We start from the raw sequence: 20,078 nt of genomic DNA on the forward strand, positions 1-20,078 counted from the left end.
CATCCTTCCCAGTACCACTCAAGCGCGCGGCTTCATCATCCGCCTCATCATGCCGCAGGATGGCAGCTATTCGTCAACGCACCGCAACGTCTCTTAGTAGGATCTTACTAGTGATTAGTTATAGTGATTACGTTCGGTCTCTGCACACATACACCTTCAAATGATATTTATTTCTTCTCGTTCCGTGCATTCCCGTGCCGCAGGGTTTGGGGGGGGGACGGCACACGGAGCGCTGGATTTGCAACAAATTATCTTAGTAAGAAAAGGGTAACGCACCAGCATAAAACCCGACCGAACTTATTGGAGCCGAACGAAAGCAATTCCTTTTTCACGCGGACCGGTCACCGGGTGTGTTCCGGCGCAGTGTGCCGCTACTTAAGCTTTTGTGTTTTATAAAGTAACATAAAATTGAACCACTAAACAAGCAAGAATCAGAAAAAGTGCGGTTTTCTTGTGCACACATTAAGTCCCACAAAAAAAAGGCAAACATGGAAAGAGGGGAACGGAGCTAAATGCACTAACATTAGGGGACGCTCTTTAACGTTCCATTTGCTCGCTTCGCGGGTCGTGATCGATGGCACCAAACAGATTAAACCCTCTAGTCTAGTACGGGTCGGCAACGGAAACGGAACCCAGCGACCACGCTACTACGGCAGCCTGTATCGAGTTAAAACAATCTTTTTCCCCGTTTGTGCACCGAATACACCGAAAAATCAATCGTTTGCCGTCACACGTTCCCTGTAGATGAATGATCCCTGAATGTGTCTTTGTGGTTTTTGCGTTTCAAAGGAAAGCCGGGAAAACGGGCTCTTGGTCCCTGGGGCCCACACCGTGCAGACGTTACCTGTTGACGTTGTCGCTCTCGATTTTATTCGTTTTGTTTTCTAGTCACACGAATTTACTGGCCTGTTAACGGCAAACGATAGCTTACTTATTTATTATTATTATTAATTTTATATTGACAAACATGATGGTCATTAATGTTCGATTGTTATCCGCAGCCTATCGATAGTTTACTCTGGGTGTTAAAGCTGACGATTGTTGTTCTTTAGTAGTACAAACATTGCACACTACCACGCACCGACATACACGCGCGCCGCGACATCTTCCGGACATTTTTGTTGTGCAAGGATGTGATGCTTTCGGCTGCGTGGCGACGACTAGGGCCTAGTGAGTGTTTTTATTACATTTTTAAACCCCTCTCTCTCTCTCTCACTCTACTGTTTACAATCACAACAACCATCCCGAGAAAGGGCAGTTCAGGTTGGCCTGTATCTGGGGTAATCGGGACGAACCAGTGAACATGCAGGTGGTGAGATGCATGATGCAAACGAGAGACTAGTCGTTTGAAACCTCAACACGCACAAATCAACACCCACGGTACACGGTATGAGGGAGTGACTGTTTCACCCTATAAAATAAGTTTGTCTGCAAGCGATAGTTTCAATAAAAGCGAAAAATTTATAAAAATAAACTAAACCAGAGCAAAGAACCCCTTGCTGATCCCCTCGCGTTCGGTCGTTCAGTTCGATCAGCACAAGCGACGGCGTGTGCCCGATGGTAGTGTATTGGACACTACTCCATCAACGGGGGACGGACTTGAAAGTCGTAGCGTATTTGTATAGATTTATATTTTTTCTATCGAAGACGAAGCATAAGAATACGGATAACAAACGAGCGGCACCTGTGTAACAAGAAAAATAACTAAAATAAAGATACATATTACATGCTGGGTCGAGTGCACCGGAGGAACAAACGATGGGGAGTATGAGCAAGAAAAAACAACACACCCGAAACGAAGCAAGCAAGAACCAAATAAAGCTATCAAATAAACATAGAATAACGTTAAACAAATGTAACAGGAGCAAGCAAATACATAACCCGGACTTGTTGAAGTTAGACATTATCATGTATCAATAACACGGCGAGAGAGAGCGAGGAAGAGAGGGAGAGAGAGAGAAAGAGAGAGAGAGAGAGAGAGAGAGAGATTTAGTGAATCGAAAGGGGTGTACTGCATTCCAGCACCTAGCACTAAACATCAGTTCACGAGAGAAGTCAACCTGAACACATTCTGAACGAAGCACTTTCCGCCATCGGCAGACACAAACGAAATGAGCAGAGGAAGGAAATACAATGCAATAAACAATAAAGTAACGAAATAATAGTCCAAAGTATTATACAACACAAGCGGTAGCAACCATAACATATAGGTAACAGAAGCGTTTGGTTAATGTTGGTGAATGTCCACTCGAAGGGGGAACGAATACCGTTGAACCGGGGCGATGATGGGCTGTAGAATTCCTCCGGCAACTGAGCTAGAGAAAAGTCAAACGGTGAGGAAATCCAATTTGTGTGTAAATTTTTGGTTTCAATTACTTTGATGTATGATTGATTAATTGAACCGGATGGTAGAAAACAGATCACCTAATAAGAGGAAAACGCAACCACATGTACCCGACAGTATCAGCAAAAATGCATAAAAATAAATCAATTACCTGAACCATCCAGTTGAGCCCTGTCGGTCGCAGCGTATCGTGTGGTAGTACCATGCTCTTTTCTAAATAAATTACATTCAACACACAATAATAAATAGCACATTGCTAAGTAATACACTAGAAACTGTGGCCGAAATTATAACAGAGATCCACCATTCGGCAGTTTTAACTGTCGGCCCTAGAGAACCATCATCAAGGTACTGGTAGCAAGAAACAGATACGTGCGAAAAACGTTACAACCACGTTCGTGAAAGGCAAAAGATGAAACCGAATGGGGGGCTGATAGATGGTCATAAAGAAAACATGTAAACAATACAAAAATCAACAAAAGAACACACAACCTAACCTTTTATACACTGTTCAAGTGATTTTATCTAGATCAAACGTAGCGTTGTCCACAAACCGTAATGGGTATGTACAGTTTTGGACCGTACAGTTCGGTAAAAGTGCGTCTCGTTCAGATTGTTAATGGACCCGATGCTGGTGGATTACATTTGCTTCCGTTTGAGGTTTTTGTTTTGTTTTCTCGGGCACTGTTGTTCAGTCTTTCTCTCTGCTCCAATCTGAGGTGTGTATATTTTATGAAGAACGACCTTTTTATTATTTGCTTTGTAAATTCCATACCTAGAAAGGCGCAGCACGGTGCACGTTTTACGGGCAGTGGTTTTGTATAAAAAAAAACTATCGAAATAAAAGAAGTAAAAAGCTATCAAAATATAAACGAAATAAAAAATTCCTAGCATTTTCCCCACGTGTTACACACCATCATTAGGCCGACCAGATCTAAATCCAAGGCACATAGACCAACGACACTCTTGGTAATTGGGGAACCGCGCACAAGTCGGCGATTGGACGGCGCTTAAACACCGAACTCTATAGTAAAAGCACCAAAAACGTAATCATAGCTATCTAAATAAACTAGTACACATTGTGGGTGGTACATTTAGTTGATATTGTTTCGTTTTGAACACGTTTTCTGTTCAGCACTTTTTGCGTACATTTTAGCTATATTGCCATGTTAATCGTTACAGTAAGCTTTCAGGTGAAGCATCTTAATTTTTGAACGTAAAAGGCTTATCAGGATGGCCACATCCCACGGTGGTGTGATGTGGCAGTGGTAAACACTAAATATGTTAAGTATGCCAGAGTAGATCAAACTTAAACTTCTATCTGAACGGAACCCAACAAACAATAGCATATAAGTTGGCTGCTGAATGTTGAATGATAATAAGAGTTGTCAAGCGAATTAGAGCGACGGCGGCCTGCGTTCTTTCGTGTTGGAGCGCATGAGCCTGCGTTCACGCATTCCTTGGAGGAAAGTCGCACGATGCGTAACTTTGCCAGCCGGACTGGACCTTTCCTGATCCTTTATTGACTCGTGCTCATCCGTTCCCCCGCTTTTTTCCCCCATTTTCCAGAATGCCGTCTAATAGGCATAATGCAGAACAACGAAAATTTCCTAACGGCTTCGCATTTGGAGGCACCAAATCGATCGACTGACGGTTCGTTACAAAACTGGTATCCGGCAATGTGGCTCTTTGATCTGAAGCTCTGTTTCCAAAACGATTGGTGCAAGGATAGATAAAGAAAAGTAAAGGCATAAAATTACCAACGAACAGAGGTACTTAAGAAAGCTTATTTACAAGTCACTATTCGGAACTCTTGATCTATCCCGTGTTACTTGCCACTAATACTGTTACCCTTGCTCATTCCAATAAAAAAAAGAAAATTATTTGTACATTTCGTCCTCGCTCCTTTTGTATGTTGGTTTGTTTACATATTTTTCTGTATTCTCCGCGGCTGTTCCTTTATTGTTTGGATTTTTGTTGTCAATATCGCAACAATATGAAACAAGCCAACAAAATCGATTAAATTAAACAGAAAATAACAAAAGAAAGGGACAATGGAATGGATGTATAGAAAATCGAGCAACGGTGTAGCAGTATCAGAAAACTACATAAAAAATGAGTAATAAAACCTACACGTAGGTCTGCAAAATGATAAAACTAGTCTATCATAGAAAACTTCAAACAAGTCGAATACTTAATTGTTAAAAGTGGAAATAAAAAGCAACCGAACCGAAATGATAAACCGTCACACGATGACACAAACATAACAAAGCACATACATACAAACGCAAGCATAGGTCCCCCTTAGCATTATAAAAAAAGAAAAGTAGCTTATACAATGAATCAGTTGCGGCGGGGTCGCAGGTAAATGTAACACCGTAGCAAACGAACAATTTTTAGAGCAAAACAAAGTGAAAACAAGTGAGAAGAAATGTAACAAATCGTAAGTTAATCTAGATAAACTGGAACCAATCAGAATAGAGGCATAACAAAAAAACGAACGGTAACGCGTAGAGCAGCAGCAATCCAAGCTAAAGAAACATGAGGAAAGAACTAAAACCAACTCTATAAGAGCGTGCAGGAGCTTGTGGCAAACGGACTTTGAAAGTCTGTCAGTCTGGAAGGATAAAATAGTAAATCGAAAGTTTACCTAGCACGAACACTATCACTCTCATCTAGCCAATCACACCAAGCGCAAACGTCAACACAAGTCCGGTGTTCCTCGTGGTTCTCTGCGGGCACCGAAACCGAATCTACGTAAGCTCAAAAAACTGACGAGCGACAATCGTAGAGGTTCAAATGCACCTAGCAATGCATGAAACGTATCACAGAAACCGAACAAAACTATAGTGGATAACCCCAAACCATCTAACAGACACATCTATCGTGGGAGACGGAAACAACCAACCGAAACAAAGAGAGAAAGGAAGGATAGTGCTGCATAAGATAGTAACCAACCACTCAATCTCTTCAGAACCACTCGTACATACTATCACAACTTTACAGCATATAAATCCATTTAAATAATTAAATCAAACGATAACAAAAGAGAAGATGCATATAATTTACATGCTAGAAAAATGGAGTAAGAAAACTAGAAGGTTAAAGCAAGTCGTAAACTTACTTTGACGTACCGGAAAGGAAACGGATGAGAAATTATGGAAAAAATAAAAAAACTATTCGAAAAATTTCAACGATGTTGTTTGGTGTTTTCTATTAATTTTAGGTCAAACACTTGGACCTAAACCAGTACTTTTTCAGTCACAACTATTCAGAACATTTTTCGATGTAGGCTTATTTCAGTTTTGGCGCAAAACAAATTTGAGTATCTCAACCGTCGAAACTGCCAGCACTGGTGCGCTGTGTTAGCCCACTTGCTGGATCCCACACGATAGCAATCAAAACAAAAACACAGTGGCGCGGGAATTTTTGGCAATACGCGTGCGAAGCGTGAGAATGTTTCGATAAAGTTGCGCGAGTTAAGATAGTATCTGAAGCTGAAGCCGCGCTACTCTCGGTCTCGGGGTCCGCATGTCCGGTGCAAGATTTTTACCGGAATGTCCGAGGAAACCGACACGGTGTTGCCGGCAACTACTGCCGATTCGCGAAAGATAAATAGTATCGATAAGGAAACCGTGCATAAAATTTGCTCCGGCCAGGTATGGGGACAATCTTGCTCCCATTGTACGGGGAGAATCCTTCTGTAATCGGTTCCTTCTCCTGCAGGTTGTACTGAATTTGGCCACTGCAGTGAAGGAATTGGTTGAAAATTCGCTAGACGCTGGTGCAACGCTAATCGAAGTGAAGCTCCGCGAACAAGGTGCCGACCTGGTCGAAGTTGCAGACAATGGCACGGGAGTGGAGGAGACAAACTTTGAAGGCCTAAGTACGTTGGCCCCCAGAATCGCCCTTTGTGCTGTAGTTAATTTTCATTTCGCCGACAATTTTCTAGCCGCCAAGTATCACACGTCGAAGCTGAAGGAATTCACCGATCTGGAGTGCATCGAAACGTTCGGTTTTCGAGGTGAAGCACTCAGCTCTCTCTGTGCGCTCTCGGATATGGTGATCACGACACGCCACCGCACAGCCCACCATGCCACCAAGTTAACGCTAAACCACGACGGTCGCATCCAGACAAGGTTGCCATGTGCCCGCTCCGTTGGAACTACGGTCACACTGAGCAATCTTTTCGCCACGCTGCCCGTACGCAGGAAAGAGTTTCAGCGCAACATAAAGCGCGATTTTCTACGCATGTGTCAGATCCTGCAAGCGTATTGTCTCGTTTCGGTTAAGGTGCGCATTATCTGCACTAATCAGAGTGCCAAGGGTGCTAAAACGGTCTTTCTGAGCACGCATGGTGCGGACAATGTGCTGGACAACATAAGAGCCCTGTTTGGACCGCAGCAGACACGCGAGCTACTGGAATTGAAGCAAGCCATCGGAAGCAACGGAAAGATACAGGATCTGGACGAAAGCGATTTCGATGACGGTTTGGCACTCACGCAGGAGGAAGTCGATAACTTTAATCTCTCCCAATACACCATCGAGGGTTACATATCAAGCTGTGCACACGGAGCCGGGCGTAGCAGCAAGGACCGCCAATTTTACTATGTCAACTCGCGACCCTGTGAACCGCGGCAAATTAGCAAACTGGTCAACGATGCGTACCATCGATTCAACGTACATCAGCACCCGTTCATTTTTCTCAACTTGAAACTGGACCGTGCCGAGGTGGACGTTAACCTTACGCCCGACAAACGGATGGTGCTGATGAACAAGGAAAAGATCATCCTGCTTGCGGTGCGCAAGTCGATCAAGAAAACCTTTGGCAGTGTGCCGTCGTCGTTTAAGATGCAAAATTTAAACCTAAGCGATTCGAGCCGTCTGCTGAACGTTTCGGTACCGTCGGAGGACGATGAATCGACTGGTGACCGGACGGCGGTTGACGGTTGTACCGACGGCGAAATGCACTTTACCTTCGAGATACCGAAAGTTCCAGCTTCCGGTTCCGGAACGGGGCTGAAGCGAAAGCGCAACGGAACGGATAATGGATTGCGGAAAATTGTCGATTTTCTCGAAGCCAACAAGCCACTGTCGGATAATGTAACCGAACAAGACGAATCATCGAGCGATGAAGATGAAAAAGTTCGGTCGATTAAGTTGATCAAAAGTGAAGACAATCCTTATGACCTTACTGTATTGCGATCGGACGAGGCACTTTTGGAGGATGCACCGATTGAAAAAGAATCAGTCCGCGTTATCAGATGTACCCAATCACGTCCCGGTTCACAGGAGCGGTTTCTTGAGCCAATTGCAAAAGAAGCCACATGCAGTGAAGGATCCTCGTCACAAGAATCGGAAATGGTTTCGGGAATGGTTGCACCGCTCAGTTCCTCCCCCGAAAATGGGGCCTCCCGTGAGCAGCTAGCTGTGAAAGTGGAAAGCTCCTCCAGTGGCAAAGTTCCAGCCAAGCGAAAGCTGATAGAACAAGCCCACAGCTTCAGCGGCGAAACGATCGAAATTGATGAATCCGATCCGCCGGAGCAAGCAGACGACCGAGATGAGGGTGTGCGAAACCGAAACCACCATCGACTAACGCTCACGATGGACTCACTCGAGGAGCTTATCAAGCGCGAGCAGAAACTCCAATCGGAACAGATCACCAAGCGACAGCAAGCACTGACGCACCTCAAGTTCAAGAGCAAAATCAACCCCACCAGCAACAAGGCGGCCGAAAACGAACTGCAGACGGAGATAGCAAAGTCGGATTTCGCGGCGATGCAGATCGTTGGTCAGTTCAACCTCGGCTTCATTGTGTGCCGACTCGCGGACGATTTGTTCATCGTCGATCAGCACGCGACGGACGAAAAGTACAATTTCGAGGACCTGCAGCAGACGACGGAGCTACAGAACCAGCGGCTTATGGTGCCGCAACCCGTCGAACTGACCGCCGTCAATGAGATGATACTGATCGACAATCTTGACGTGTTCGAAATGAACGGTTTCAAGTTCGAAATCGACGGGGCGGCACCGACCACTCGGAAAGTGCGCTTGATCGCCAAACCGTACAGCCGTAACTGGGAGTTTGGCAAGGAGGACATCGACGAGCTGATCTTTATGCTCCAGGACGCCACAGGCACAGTGTGCAGACCGTCGCGGGTCCGTGCCATGTTTGCTTCCCGTGCGTGTCGGAAATCGGTCATGATGGGTACGGCACTGTCGCTGTCCCAAATGGTACGTCTCGTACGTCACATGGGAGAGATCGAGCAACCATGGGTGAGGTCTTCATACTCGGCGCATGCCTTCAACACATTCAGTTCTCACTTCCCATATTTCGTTCACAGAACTGCCCTCACGGACGACCGACGATGCGCCATTTGGTGAATCTTGCGATGATATATCGAGAACCGAAGATGTAACCTCCCTACACGAATCGGAATCAAGGTCGGTGATAACAGGTCTTTTTATTTCTTGCGTTCCCCTGTCTACACACTTATCGTACGGAAAACGTTGAAGCCGCTGTGAGCGGTCGAAAGCAGTACACCCTTGAGCTGCGGATGCCAATGCAATTCTTTAATTTCCTTCTGCCCCTGATGGATGAACAACAGCTGGGGTGGCAGATCCTTCAGATTGGGATCGTCGTTCTGGTCCTTGTCGGTTTCAGCGTCGTCCTTCTCAACCGACAGATCCCACAGTGCGATCTGATCATCGTCGCCACCGGACGCCAGTATGGTCGATTCCTTCGGATGCCACTCGACAGTCGTGATGTGATCCGAATGGTGCTTGAATGTGGCAACGGGAGTTTTCGTCTGGAATTGGCGCAAGTCCCACACGTGCAGTACCCCATCATCGCCACCTGTTGTCGAGATTCGAAACAACCAATCGCAATAGAAAACCCCCAATGTTACCAAATCGACCCATCCCGTACATACCACTAGCAAGCAGAGGTTCATTTCGGTTCCAACTGATCACATTCACGTCACTTTCGTGCACGTTGGCCGCCGTTAGCATGCACGCCTTCGATGGGGCCGCTCGACAGTCCCAGATGCGAATGGATTTGTCCACTGAGCATGAGGCCAGCACGTTGGCCTCGTTCGGGCTCCACTGAATGTCCTCGACGGAGTCCGTGTGCCCGATGAGTGGCCGTTGATCGACATTCCAGGAACCCTTATCGTTTGGCCGCCAAATGTGAATGTCCCGCCGACAGTCTCCGGTGGCCAACATGCCACGCGTGGTGGTACACCAGTCGAGCGCAAAGCCCTCCTTTTGGTGGCCAGAAAAGGTGTATACGGGCGTAATCTTATCGGCCATCTTGTTCTGCTGGTATGTCCGGCAAGCGTGTTGATCATCGACCGCCGCCAGCTGATCGTTGATGTTGTAGATGTGTACCTTGCCCATCTCGCTCCAACTCGCCACGTACTGCGAACCGTTGAACGTGGTGACGCGCAACCGGTTCACGCAACCGGCGTGCTTGATCAGGGCACAATCCATGTGCGGAAGCGGGCTCTTGGTGCCCACATCTTCGTCATCGCTTTCTTCCTCGGACTCGTCCGAATCGTCGCCCTTTTCCCGTGCCGTCCGCTGTAAGTTGGACATTTTCATCACGATCACACTGTTCACGTGCGTCCGGGCAGCCTGTGTACCGGCGACGAGAAACGCCGTCAGCGGGAACTCTTCGCGATCCTCACCCAAAGGATCGTGCACCACGTCGAAACTCAGACACGGTGAACCCGTCTGAGCCTGATGCAGCATTATGTAGGCCGATTCGTCGCACACCAACTCCTCGTCCTCGGCCAACGACTGCCCAGGCAAATAAACTTTTGCCTTCACCACCTGGCCAGTATCATCGTCGCCGTCCTTGTCCTCGTCGTCGCTGGCGTCCTCCAGAATTGCATCCTCGATGTTTTGATCTTCAGCAATTTCCATCCGCTCATCGTCTTGCGACATGATTCCAAATTACACCGTTAACCCCGAACGTAGAAGTTTTTATCGTTTAACGTAAGCTTTTATTATTGCTCCTTAAAGCCGCAAAAACACCGCAAACATGCCATGTGCTCGCGGTGACAGCTCGTGCTGTCAGTTCGGTACAGTGTACGGCGTGTGTACAGTGAACAGTTCAACATTTTGTTCTTCACCAGAGACGATATTGATTTATGTTGCTATCTGTAACTTTGTGTTTTATGGCCTTATATTATTACCTTTTCGACAATTTTTATTCTTATCAAACTTTTTCGAAACTGAAAGTGTAAATCGTGAAATTAATTGACGAAATTGAATTGAAATAAACTTCAAAACATAAGCTCACAATTTAAAAAAAACACAACCGTGTGATGCATCGAGATTACGTCTTTTATTAATTGTATTACATTACATTGCTCAAAACAAAATTTAACAACCCACACAACTTCCCAAAACTTTTCAAGTAAATTAAAATTAAGTCCATTTATACCCTGTCTTGAAATTATATGGGAAAATGTCGTTTTCGTGTTGTAAATACTAAACAAATTCACGAATGTAACGATTTAGAGCTAGTGGCAATCTATCTGGCTTAAAAATCTTTACTGCACGCATTGTACAGTTCCCGTTCACATCGTTTTATTTCGAATTTCAATACTCGCTAAAGCAATACAGTATAATACTTTGGTTTTATGATAAAACATAAAGATATGCTACGAGCACAATGGCTCGGGTTCACTAAATCAAACGATTTCCGCATTAATCACCGCCGATCGAAGTCATGTGGTGCCGCTGGTAAGATGTTGCAACTGAAAGGCCGCCACCGAGGTGGCAACCGTCGTTGTGCGATTGTTGCACGGTTCCTTGATAATAACCGGACTGTTGATGATGGTGCTGATGCTGTAGGCGCTGCTGTTGTTGAAGCGGATGCTGACGCTGATGCTGATGATGCGAGCTGATCATCGGCTCACCGTACCCACCATAATCGTTGACACCTTCCATGCCGACGCTTGGTGTTGATTCCGAGAATCCGTGCATAACAGCTGCCGGTGGTGGCGGGAGGTGCGGTGACTTGACGTTGTGAGACCCGATATCTTCAGGTCCGCTGGATGGGCCACGGCAAGTGCCTTCCTTCAGATGGTAGTCCTTCCACTTTTGATCGGCCGCCGAGCACGTGGTTTGACCGACATTTGGCACCGCGACTGGCGACGTTGTTGATGCAGCGAATGCTGGCGGATTCTTCGCGGATTTGCTCGGCTCGACGTGTGGCTGAACTTGTTGAAAAATGAAAGGCCACGCCTGGGAAGACAAGCAGTAGTACGGGAGAAATATAGAACACGAGGCAAACAAACGCACAGAGGCCGAACGGTTGGGAAGATTCTGCAGCGCGGAAAACTTCGGGTGACGCAGCACAAGTTGGTAATCTGATATTTTATTCGGACACCGAAATGAGTGCAGCGGGCTTCAAGGACTGTACAGACATTTTCACAAAATAAACACACCCATCTCGGAAGTGCCGGAAATCTCGAGTGTTGGACGCGACAACGCGACCATCTGACGCAATCATCTGCTCCCCAGGTCACTAGACACTAAGGATGTACCGGATATCAGCCACATACGAACTGTGGGCCAATCGTTAAATATTAGCCTTAATTTACGAAAACTATAAAACGCACAAGTGGGAAACATCCTTACTTAATCTTCGATAATAATGCCAGAATTCAAACAACGTCTGCAATGTAACTCAGCGCGGCTCTGCTAAAATTTAATCTGCTTCTCAACAATGGGCCCACTTAAGAGAATAATTCAACCACCACCCATAACTGTTCAATATGGCCATCTTCCATCGCTGGCACGCATGCGGTGCATGCCCATAATATCTAAACTCCCTTCACAGTGCCCTCCAAGCTGACTTCCTGATCTGAAGCATTTGTCGTTGTTTCCGCAAGCAGCGTGTTTACACGTCGGAAAAGTGTTTGTTTGGATATCGCTTTTCAGCGATCCTGTAAACAAGACATTTGTTTAACAATTAATCGCCTGTGAGGTCCACGCGTTGCGCGCGGGCAAAAAGGATTGAAACACGGCCTCAGGCTGCCATGGCGATGAGTACCTTCGGGCAATTACAGAGAAGGACCACGTAAGGAACATAAAAAGATGGGGCCCTTCCCGGATGGCAGCCGCAATCCATCATAAAAGCGCGTCGAAGCATCAAATTTCCGCTTCTCGGCCACTCGCGTCGCGCGGCCAGATTTACATCATCTTCAGCCACGGCCTGTCATATGGGATGGATTTTTTTGTCGCTTCACAAGCGGTTCATCTTTGACTTCTCGATCTACTGATCGTTCCTTTTTCGTATTGCGTCCATAGGATTTATCTCGAAAGCGTGCGATACTAGCAGGGGCTGTCTGCGCGACTCAAACCACGACTGTGCCAATGTCACCGTCCGCCTTACTTTTCCCCCCGCAAACCATGGCACAATGCACTTACTAATGAGTCACCGGGACTACGGACCCTCCATTAACCGTGCCCATAAAAGAAAAAAAAATCCTAGCGTCTATTTGTTCAGCTCTAATGACTTGTAAACATCACATTTCGAGATGAAAAGTTATAGCACTTCGGAATCCCCATGCCCATCCGCCCCGTACCGAGCCACGGGACAGGATCGGAAGGCAGTGGGAACGCGGTGCGTCTATCAGGAAACGTCTTCAGCCATTCCCAACCCAAGCCAGCGCTCTGATATGATCCACCTGGCGGGCGGACGAACCGGCGGCCATAAAGACAGCAGTATCGTGGGGTAAATGGCGGCTGATCTTCGATTTCCCAGCGCCAAACACTTATGCTCTTGCGCGATCATACCCTCCCGGTGCTAAATATACCCGTCGTTCGTTGATGGGGAAATCCGGCCACGAAGCACTGTCACCGACGGCCGGTGAGAGTGCCTCACGGCGAAGCCCTTCCAAGGACTCCAAGGTCTTCTTACCGTCTTCGGAGGTTGCGCCAAATTGGACGAAAAGTCCTCCACCGACTGCCCGTCGAGTGTGGCCGCCAGGTAGTTGATGTAGTTTTTGGCCAACCGCAGCGTGTCCAGCTTGGAGAGCTTGGTGTCCGCCGGAACCCACGGTATGTTGCGCTTCAGGTTGAAGAAGGCTTTGGACAGTACGCGCATCCGAGCCCGTTCCCGCGCGTTGGCCGCATTACGCTGGATCGGGGTGCCTGGTTTGTCGTCTGTGGACCAGAAAGGAACGTTAATGCGGGGGGAAATGGTGTGAGGATCATCCATCGGCGACACCACCGTCGTTGGTCGAACAAGAATTTACATAAATGAACAGCTCTGCAAAGGCAGCAGTTTATTGTTTTTCTCAAGGATCGGATAGGGTCGTACAATTCATGAATACGATCGTAAAAGTAATATGGTATTATTTTTGGGTGTAAAAATAATTTCGCAGATCGGTACAAAATTTTTTACCAGGACACGAAACATAGTGCCAATAGTCAAAAGAAGGAAGAAAATGCAGTGAATGTGTGCTGTTTTTAAATAAACTCTAATTGAGGCTAAATGTTTCATCACACAGTTCGAAACACCGCAAGGCTAAAGTTATGGTAATGTAAAAATATTTGACAATGATAAGAACAATTTAAACAATGCATTAAAAAGTGTTCAAAAACCAAATCTCAAACCGCATGAAATTTGTTTCATTGGCAAGACTTTAAAAGGTCCAGCTATTTAGGTTAAATTAAACAATTAGGAGGTACATATTTTCCCCCCGTTTTTTTCGCGTACTTTTCGAAAACCCGCGTTGTATTGCCGCAATGAATCATCATCCGTGAAGTTTCAGATGTTTGTTGGTTTATTATCGTAAATATATCTCAAAAGCGAACACAAATCGAATTGTATCAAATTACTTGACCGACTCACAATCCACAAATTCACATCAACAATTCACAAATTATATAAAACAGACCTGTTCGGTAAAAGTTTCTGAACGTTTATATTCTACACAATACACAATCTACTAAATTGCTGCCTATTGAAACACTTCATTGCTACTAATCTGTCCCGGTAGCTATTGACTGTAACGTTCCAATGATCATCCCTTTTTTTGAGAAAGTATGTAACTTTTTAAAGGTAATTGCCATAACTTCTGCATTGCGAGCTCTTCCAACGAGGAAATTTAATTTACAATTATTTTAACTAAACTAGCTATTATTAATTTATCTTAAATGCATCACAAACTTATTATCTTTTTTTCTATTGTACAATATTTAGAATTTTGAAACCGGGCACATGTTTGTTCGTCTTGAAGCAAAGCATCAAGAACACACGTTAAGATCGATAGATACCATTAGAGCTGAGGTCATCGTCGAAGCCGTCTTCTAGTAGATCGAATTTTGGCGATGGGGCTCGTTTCCGTTTGGGCATTCTGCGATCGTCTCACTTGGCCTGTTTAGCGCTCACTTTATGGAAACTGTATTCAAACTGTGAGGTTTCACGCACTCACGGATGATCATCAAACAGAACAGAATTCGTGATCCAGGACTGGGTGCAATACGATGTGTTGTCCTTTGAACTGATCACTTCACTTTGGACGAGGAATGAGAATTCGATTCGGCTGCGCTGGTGGAATGGTATCACGGTCTCGTGATCATCGTCGCTTCAACGATGTTGGTAAGGCGAGCGCTAAGATTGCACTAATTACGGTGGTAGACTCTCCGTGCTATCCATCGCTAGGCTTGCCGTACGGATTCGCTAAGTCTAATTTTAATCCTCATCCAGCAAGAAAGGGCGGAGCCAACAGATGCAGTTCACTTAGCCGTGCGGCCGTCTTAACCAATCAGAGCCGATCTTGCGGGCGTCTCGTGACGCTCACGGAAGGGTGCATCTTCTCAAGTGATTTCGTGTGCATCGGGTGCATCGGGTGCATTTTCCTCGATCGTTTCGTATGCTTTGTGAAAGGGGCTACGTAAACATTTCTGTGGAGTTTTCTCAAATATGTTGAACTAAGTGTGAGAGAAAATTGCGGAATAATGTATTAAATGTATTAGTGATAAAAGGTTAGTGATACATTTAAAATTTAGAAACGCGGTAAAATACTTCGATTGTTGTAAAATAAGAAAAGGTTCTTAAACCACCCTTGGAGTGAAAATCGGAAAGAAAAGGAAGACGTCGCGACCGTCGTGTCGCGTGTCGTCGTGAAATGAGCTGTGGAAATTTATGACAAATTAGGAGCAATTTATTACCGAAAAACCCGGCCAGCGGACGGTGCATCGGAAAGTCGCGCCTCACTCCGTCACGCGGAGTGTCGAAGAGTTCCACGGACGTGCCCGTGGTGTGGAGGGCACCAAATTTGTCGCTTGGCCCATCACCTACGCTGCATTCGGGCTTTTGCGTTCTTCGCTCGTGTTGCACCCACGCGGATCCTATTACTGTCCGTGGCCGAGGCGAAAGGACGAGCGTCCTTGCGCCGCGCGACAGAACTCAAGCGGATCAAATAACGTTCCCATAAAACGCCACTCCGAGCCGTAGGCCCACCGGATTTGTGGTTAATCGTTTCTCGCACTTTCTAGTGGCAGCGAAAGTGGTTGGCCATAAATTATGCAACCCCCGGGTCAGCTCCGGGCTTGAACTGTGCGGATTGATGGTACCATAAATCGGCCACGACAGGGTCGCGGCCGGAACGACCAGGAAGCACCTTCGGAGAACGCTACCCGGTGAGCAGTATTATTTATTTGTATATTCCCAGTATTCGTTGACCCTTTGGATCGAACGGGCTTCTCAGATGGCAGTCAGCGTCGTGCAGCTTGCCCATCACCTCGATCTGGTACCGGCCCGACTTGAGGAACTCGTTCGTGATGACACCCCCGTCCGTGCGCTCCACGTACGCCTGGCCGATCGGTTTTTGCAGTGTGTAACCGTACTCGCCCCGCCGCAGATGCCCAACGATCTCACCGTCCCGGTACACTGCCTCCAGACCCCAGATGGGCACCTGTTGGCGCAGGGTGAAGAACGCCAGCCTGCGGTTAACGCCATCGGCCAGCTGGCGATCGACCACCGTTTTGCCCTGGTACTCGCCCTTCTTCCGGCAAACGAAACCCAGATTCGCCTCCACCGGAGTGTCGTCCGCGCGCAGATCGTTGCCCCACAGGTGGTAGCCCTTCTCGCTGCTCAGCGAGTACAGTGCCCGGTAGCCGGCATTCCGCAGGCTCTCCTTATACCCGGCCTTCATCAGCGCGTTGTAGACGTCGTTGCAGCTCTCCTCCGGAATGTGCAGCTCGTAGCCCAGCTCGCCGACGAAGCTGACGCGCAGCACCCGCACCTGGCAGTTGTAGTGTGGATTGATTTTGATCGTCAGTATCCGGTGCGAGTTCGGCGGGAACACCTCGTCGTTGGCCAGATCAAAGTCCGTTATCTTCTGCAGGATGTGCCGGCTTTTCGGGCCCTGAATCGACAGCACGCCCAGCTCCTCGGTCTGATCGCTGACCACGGCCCGGAACGCCTTTTCCTGGATCACGGACAGGATGTGGCACTTGGTGTGGTAGGCGGAGGCCCCTCCGGCGACGATGTAATAGCCACGTCCCTGTGTGAAAACGGTATTTCATGAAGACTACTCTCTTTCCAGTCCCCCCCCTTGCCAACAGTACCTTAAAGATTGGGTCATGCAGTCCACCCATCCCGGACTCCATGATGCTGACCGTGACGTCAGCCTCTACGCCACCGCGCTTGTTGAGGGCGCACGTATAGATGGTCCTGTGGAAACGATCGGTCAAACATCGCGGAACTCTCGCTCGTACGTTACCTTAGACGCACTTGTTGACCGGTTGGTCCAGGTTGGCCGTAAAAATCCACTCCGCCGCCTCTTTGGCCTGGCTGCCGGTGAGGAAGAGTTTGCAGAAGTAGCTCAGATTGAACAGTGCGGCATCGTGACGGCAAGTGAGCGCTTCTTCGCCGATCTGGAAGCAACCTCGGGTCAATTCTTCATGTTCCCGTCTCGAAAAGGGGGAGGGCAGGCGTTGGTGGACGTACCAGATCGTGGTGGGCGGAAAACCCGAACGTGTAGTCACCCTTGAGCGCCTCCTCGTAGTGCGTGTTCGTGTTCTTGGGGTGGTCGTAGTACCCGTACCAATCGTACGGCTGTACCACCACCGTTTCGTCGAGCAAGAAGTAGCCGGGCCTCTCCCAGCCGTGCCGTTCCTCCATCACGGCCCCGTACTGTATCATTTGCTGGAAAAAATCCGACCGACGACGGGATATCAAGAATCGTGCGACAACGCCAGGGACGGGGCGGGGGAACCGATCATTACCTTGTGGAACGGATCGACGGTAAAGTTCCTTCCGGCCAGGGCCTCGTCGTGCGGGAAGACAATACTGTAATTTTTAGCGTACGCTTCGTGGCTTCGTTCCGTCGCCCAGTTCAGTGCCTTCTTCTGTTTCGGTGAGAAACGGCGGACGTCGTAGGCGAACATGTGGCGCTCGGGACGATCGTGTATGATCCACTGGGCCAGCTGCTCGGCACAGCCGGCCCCGAGCATCATTCCGGCCGAGTTGTAGCCAACGCTGTGGAACAGTCCGCACACCGTCGGATCGGGCCCCATCAGGGGTTTGTGGTCCGGCGTAAACGACTCCGGACCACAGACCGTGCTCTTGACGCCAGCCTCGCCGAACGCTGGACAAAGTTGCACCGCACCCTGGATGTGCGTGTCGAACACCGAGTAGTCCAGATCGTACAGCCCAAAGTGGAAGTCGCCGGGGACGCGGTTCAGCAGGATCGGATTGTTCTCGTATCCGCCCATACAGATCGACTTGCCCTGGATGCGGAAGTACAGTGAAAAGTCGTGGTCACGCACGTTCGGCAGCATCTGGTGGACCGCTTCCATCGTCTCCGACACGACGTACGCGTGGCGCATCGGTATCAGTGGCAGGTAAACTCCGAGCGGTTCGATCAGATCGCGGCCCCAAACTCCGGTCGCGTTCACGACGGTATTGGTGCGGATCGGACCTCTGTTGGTCAGCACACCGCGGACGTCCTTCATGCCGAGCAGATTCTCCCCGGTCAGAATCTGCGTTACGGAACACTCTTCGATCACGCGGGCCCCGTTCGCTGTGGCACCCTTGGTCAGCGCGGTACACATCATGGCCGGATCGACGACGCCGTCGCCCGGCGAGTACAGGGCCCCGGTGAAGGCGGATGTATCGAGCGGCGGGAACAGCTTTTGTGCCTCTTCCGGCGTGAGAATGTGCGATTCGATACCGAAGCACTTGCCCAGTGTGGCCAACCGACTGTACTCATCCAAACGCTCCGGCGAGTGGGAGATAAACAAGCCGCCGTTATTGATCCATCCCGAGTTGTGACCCGTTTCGTCCTCGAGCCGCATCAGCAGGTCACGTGTCGCCGCCAGCAACCGTATCTCGACATCGTTCGGACGCAAACGCCAAACCAGCCCGGCCGTGTGCCAGGTAGTGCCCGCCGTGAGTTTGGACTTCTCCAGCAGGACCGCCCGTACACCACGCTTCGCCAGCTGGTAGAGCGCATTACACCCGGCCGATCCACCTCCTGACGAAGTGGCGTGAAAAGAGTTATACGAAGGTAAGAAATCTCCAATAAAATTGTCCACAAAAATTACGAAACAACGAAATCGAAGCCACGGCGCCTAGACCGACATTCCTAAACTGCAAGATGCGCGGAACTTCCGTGACCATCTGACGATGCAAATTAGCAGTAACTTTAATGGGCAGCGTTGTTTGTAAATAAAAAGAAAACTGAAACTGACCGACTAAGCCAAAGACCGGACTAGCCGCGGTGCGATGAACGGCGAAGGACTTTGGTCCTGATCCCGTTCCCGATCCGACAACGATCGGCGCGATTTCACTCGCCATGCTCCAGTTGTCGGAATTGTGGTACACAAAACAAGCCCCCCACCCAAACAGAAAAAGGAAGCAACCACAGGCTACAGGGCAATCAATGATCTGCCACAAAGGTCACAAAGTTATCGGCGGACTCGAGATTCATGGTAGACTCGAACAAGTTTCTTGAACAACAGCTGAACACTCTGTTTACCGTGTTTGTTATTCCATTCTTCCTAAGAAAATGTCTATTAATTAATGTTGTACGAGTTACAGATGGAAAGCTTGAAAACCCTAAAACATGCAAAACACCAGCTAACGTCGGTTAAAAAATCTAACAGCACTGAACCAATTTTCTGCTCACAACTAAACTGATCTTCAAATGGCTGCTTTCGTCTGTTAGTGCCACCGATTACGCACCGATGATCACCACGTCCGCACTTTCGGGAAGTGCGTTTTCCGTTGCATATCCTCGGCCAACGGTTACCGAAACGCGTGAAGTATCCGACAGCCGTGCCCGATCATGGACGGACCTTTTGACCTGATCAATCACGTTCCTTCGCAGTCGATGCATTATGCCGACGATTTCTTAACCTGCTTACGAAAAACGCATCCGAAGTGCACAAGACGCTGTATTTAGTGCAACCACACGGACGAAGTGTGTTTATTTGAAAAGAAAGTTACACTTGATCGTCTTCAAAGCTCATACAACAGTCCTGACCGGGAATTGAGTATTTCTTTCCTCCTTTCTACGACTGTTCCCTAGCGAACGCACATGAAAACTGATTGCCGCTAAGGAGCTGACGGTTGGGGAAAAAGTTACGCGTTCGCCATTAAATCAGCAACGGTCAACTGTGCGGCTTGATAACGCCCTAATGCTCTCAGCTGTAATGGCCAAACAATGAGGGTATGCAATGCAAGCGCCCGAAGCTACTGATA

At 48.0% G+C, this 20,078-nt stretch overlaps 4 protein-coding genes across 4 annotated transcripts; 1 reads left to right on the plus strand and 3 right to left on the minus strand.

Annotated features, from left to right (window-relative positions):
* Positions 1 to 5,878: 5,878 nt before the first annotated feature.
* Positions 5,879 to 8,763, plus strand: LOC131215556 (mismatch repair endonuclease PMS2). Its single transcript, XM_058209948.1, has 5 exons — positions 5,879 to 6,003; positions 6,071 to 6,230; positions 6,297 to 7,489; positions 7,640 to 8,620; positions 8,689 to 8,763. The coding sequence occupies exons 1-5, from the start codon at positions 5,902 to 5,904 to the stop codon at positions 8,761 to 8,763; spliced, it is 2,511 nt and encodes an 836-aa protein (XP_058065931.1). The 5' UTR covers positions 5,879 to 5,901.
* Positions 8,764 to 8,798: 35 nt separating this feature from the next.
* Positions 8,799 to 10,375, minus strand: LOC131206217 (glutamate-rich WD repeat-containing protein 1). The gene is made up of 2 exons (XM_058198682.1): positions 9,277 to 10,375; positions 8,799 to 9,200 (listed from the first exon to the last, which is right to left on the minus strand). The coding sequence occupies exons 1-2, from the start codon at positions 10,289 to 10,291 to the stop codon at positions 8,830 to 8,832; spliced, it is 1,386 nt and encodes a 461-aa protein (XP_058054665.1). The 5' UTR covers positions 10,292 to 10,375; the 3' UTR covers positions 8,799 to 8,829.
* Positions 10,376 to 10,818: 443 nt separating this feature from the next.
* Positions 10,819 to 14,935, minus strand: LOC131206220 (transcription factor 23). The gene is made up of 3 exons (XM_058198684.1): positions 14,642 to 14,935; positions 13,281 to 13,525; positions 10,819 to 11,599 (listed from the first exon to the last, which is right to left on the minus strand). The coding sequence occupies exons 1-3, from the start codon at positions 14,718 to 14,720 to the stop codon at positions 11,060 to 11,062; spliced, it is 864 nt and encodes a 287-aa protein (XP_058054667.1). The 5' UTR covers positions 14,721 to 14,935; the 3' UTR covers positions 10,819 to 11,059.
* Positions 14,936 to 15,937: 1,002 nt separating this feature from the next.
* LOC131206216 (sarcosine dehydrogenase, mitochondrial) lies at positions 15,938 to 19,871 on the minus strand. The gene is made up of 6 exons (XM_058198681.1): positions 19,560 to 19,871; positions 17,600 to 18,849; positions 17,322 to 17,519; positions 17,106 to 17,248; positions 16,940 to 17,045; positions 15,938 to 16,875 (listed from the first exon to the last, which is right to left on the minus strand). The coding sequence occupies exons 1-6, from the start codon at positions 19,711 to 19,713 to the stop codon at positions 16,024 to 16,026; spliced, it is 2,703 nt and encodes a 900-aa protein (XP_058054664.1). The 5' UTR covers positions 19,714 to 19,871; the 3' UTR covers positions 15,938 to 16,023.
* Between the last annotated feature and the right edge of the window lie 207 nt (positions 19,872 to 20,078).

The sequence above is a fragment of the Anopheles bellator genome, chromosome 1 (genome assembly GCF_943735745.2).
Source record: "Anopheles bellator chromosome 1, idAnoBellAS_SP24_06.2, whole genome shotgun sequence".
NCBI classification, from domain to species: Eukaryota; Metazoa; Arthropoda; class Insecta; order Diptera; family Culicidae; genus Anopheles; species Anopheles bellator.

Bases quoted from the DNA above. Each gene is read 5' to 3' on its own strand.
- LOC131215556 (XM_058209948.1), top strand. From the start codon at position 5,902: ATGTCCGAGGAAACCGACACGGTGTTGCCGGCAACTACTGCCGATTCG. The intron at 6,231-6,296 runs GTACGTTGGCCC...ACAATTTTCTAG, and splicing joins GACAAACTTTGAAGGCCTAA to CCGCCAAGTATCACACGTCG. The intron at 8,621-8,688 runs GTGAGGTCTTCA...TTTCGTTCACAG, and splicing joins GAGAGATCGAGCAACCATGG to AACTGCCCTCACGGACGACC.
- LOC131206217 (XM_058198682.1), bottom strand. From the start codon at position 10,291: ATGTCGCAAGACGATGAGCGGATGGAAATTGCTGAAGATCAAAACATC. The intron at 9,201-9,276 runs GTATGTACGGGA...TCTCGACAACAG, and splicing joins TGAACCTCTGCTTGCTAGTG to GTGGCGATGATGGGGTACTG.
- LOC131206220 (XM_058198684.1), bottom strand. From the start codon at position 14,720: ATGCCCAAACGGAAACGAGCCCCATCGCCAAAATTCGATCTACTAGAA. The intron at 13,526-14,641 runs GTATCTATCGAT...TCTGGTCCACAG, and splicing joins CGATGACCTCAGCTCTAATG to ACGACAAACCAGGCACCCCG. The intron at 11,600-13,280 runs GTAAGAAGACCT...TTGTCTTCCCAG, and splicing joins TGGCGCAACCTCCGAAGACG to GCGTGGCCTTTCATTTTTCA.
- LOC131206216 (XM_058198681.1), bottom strand. From the start codon at position 19,713: ATGCATCGACTGCGAAGGAACGTGATTGATCAGGTCAAAAGGTCCGTC. The intron at 17,046-17,105 runs GTGCGTCTAAGG...TCGTTTCCACAG, and splicing joins CTGGACCAACCGGTCAACAA to GACCATCTATACGTGCGCCC. The intron at 16,876-16,939 runs GTACTGTTGGCA...GTTTTCACACAG, and splicing joins TGCATGACCCAATCTTTAAG to GGACGTGGCTATTACATCGT.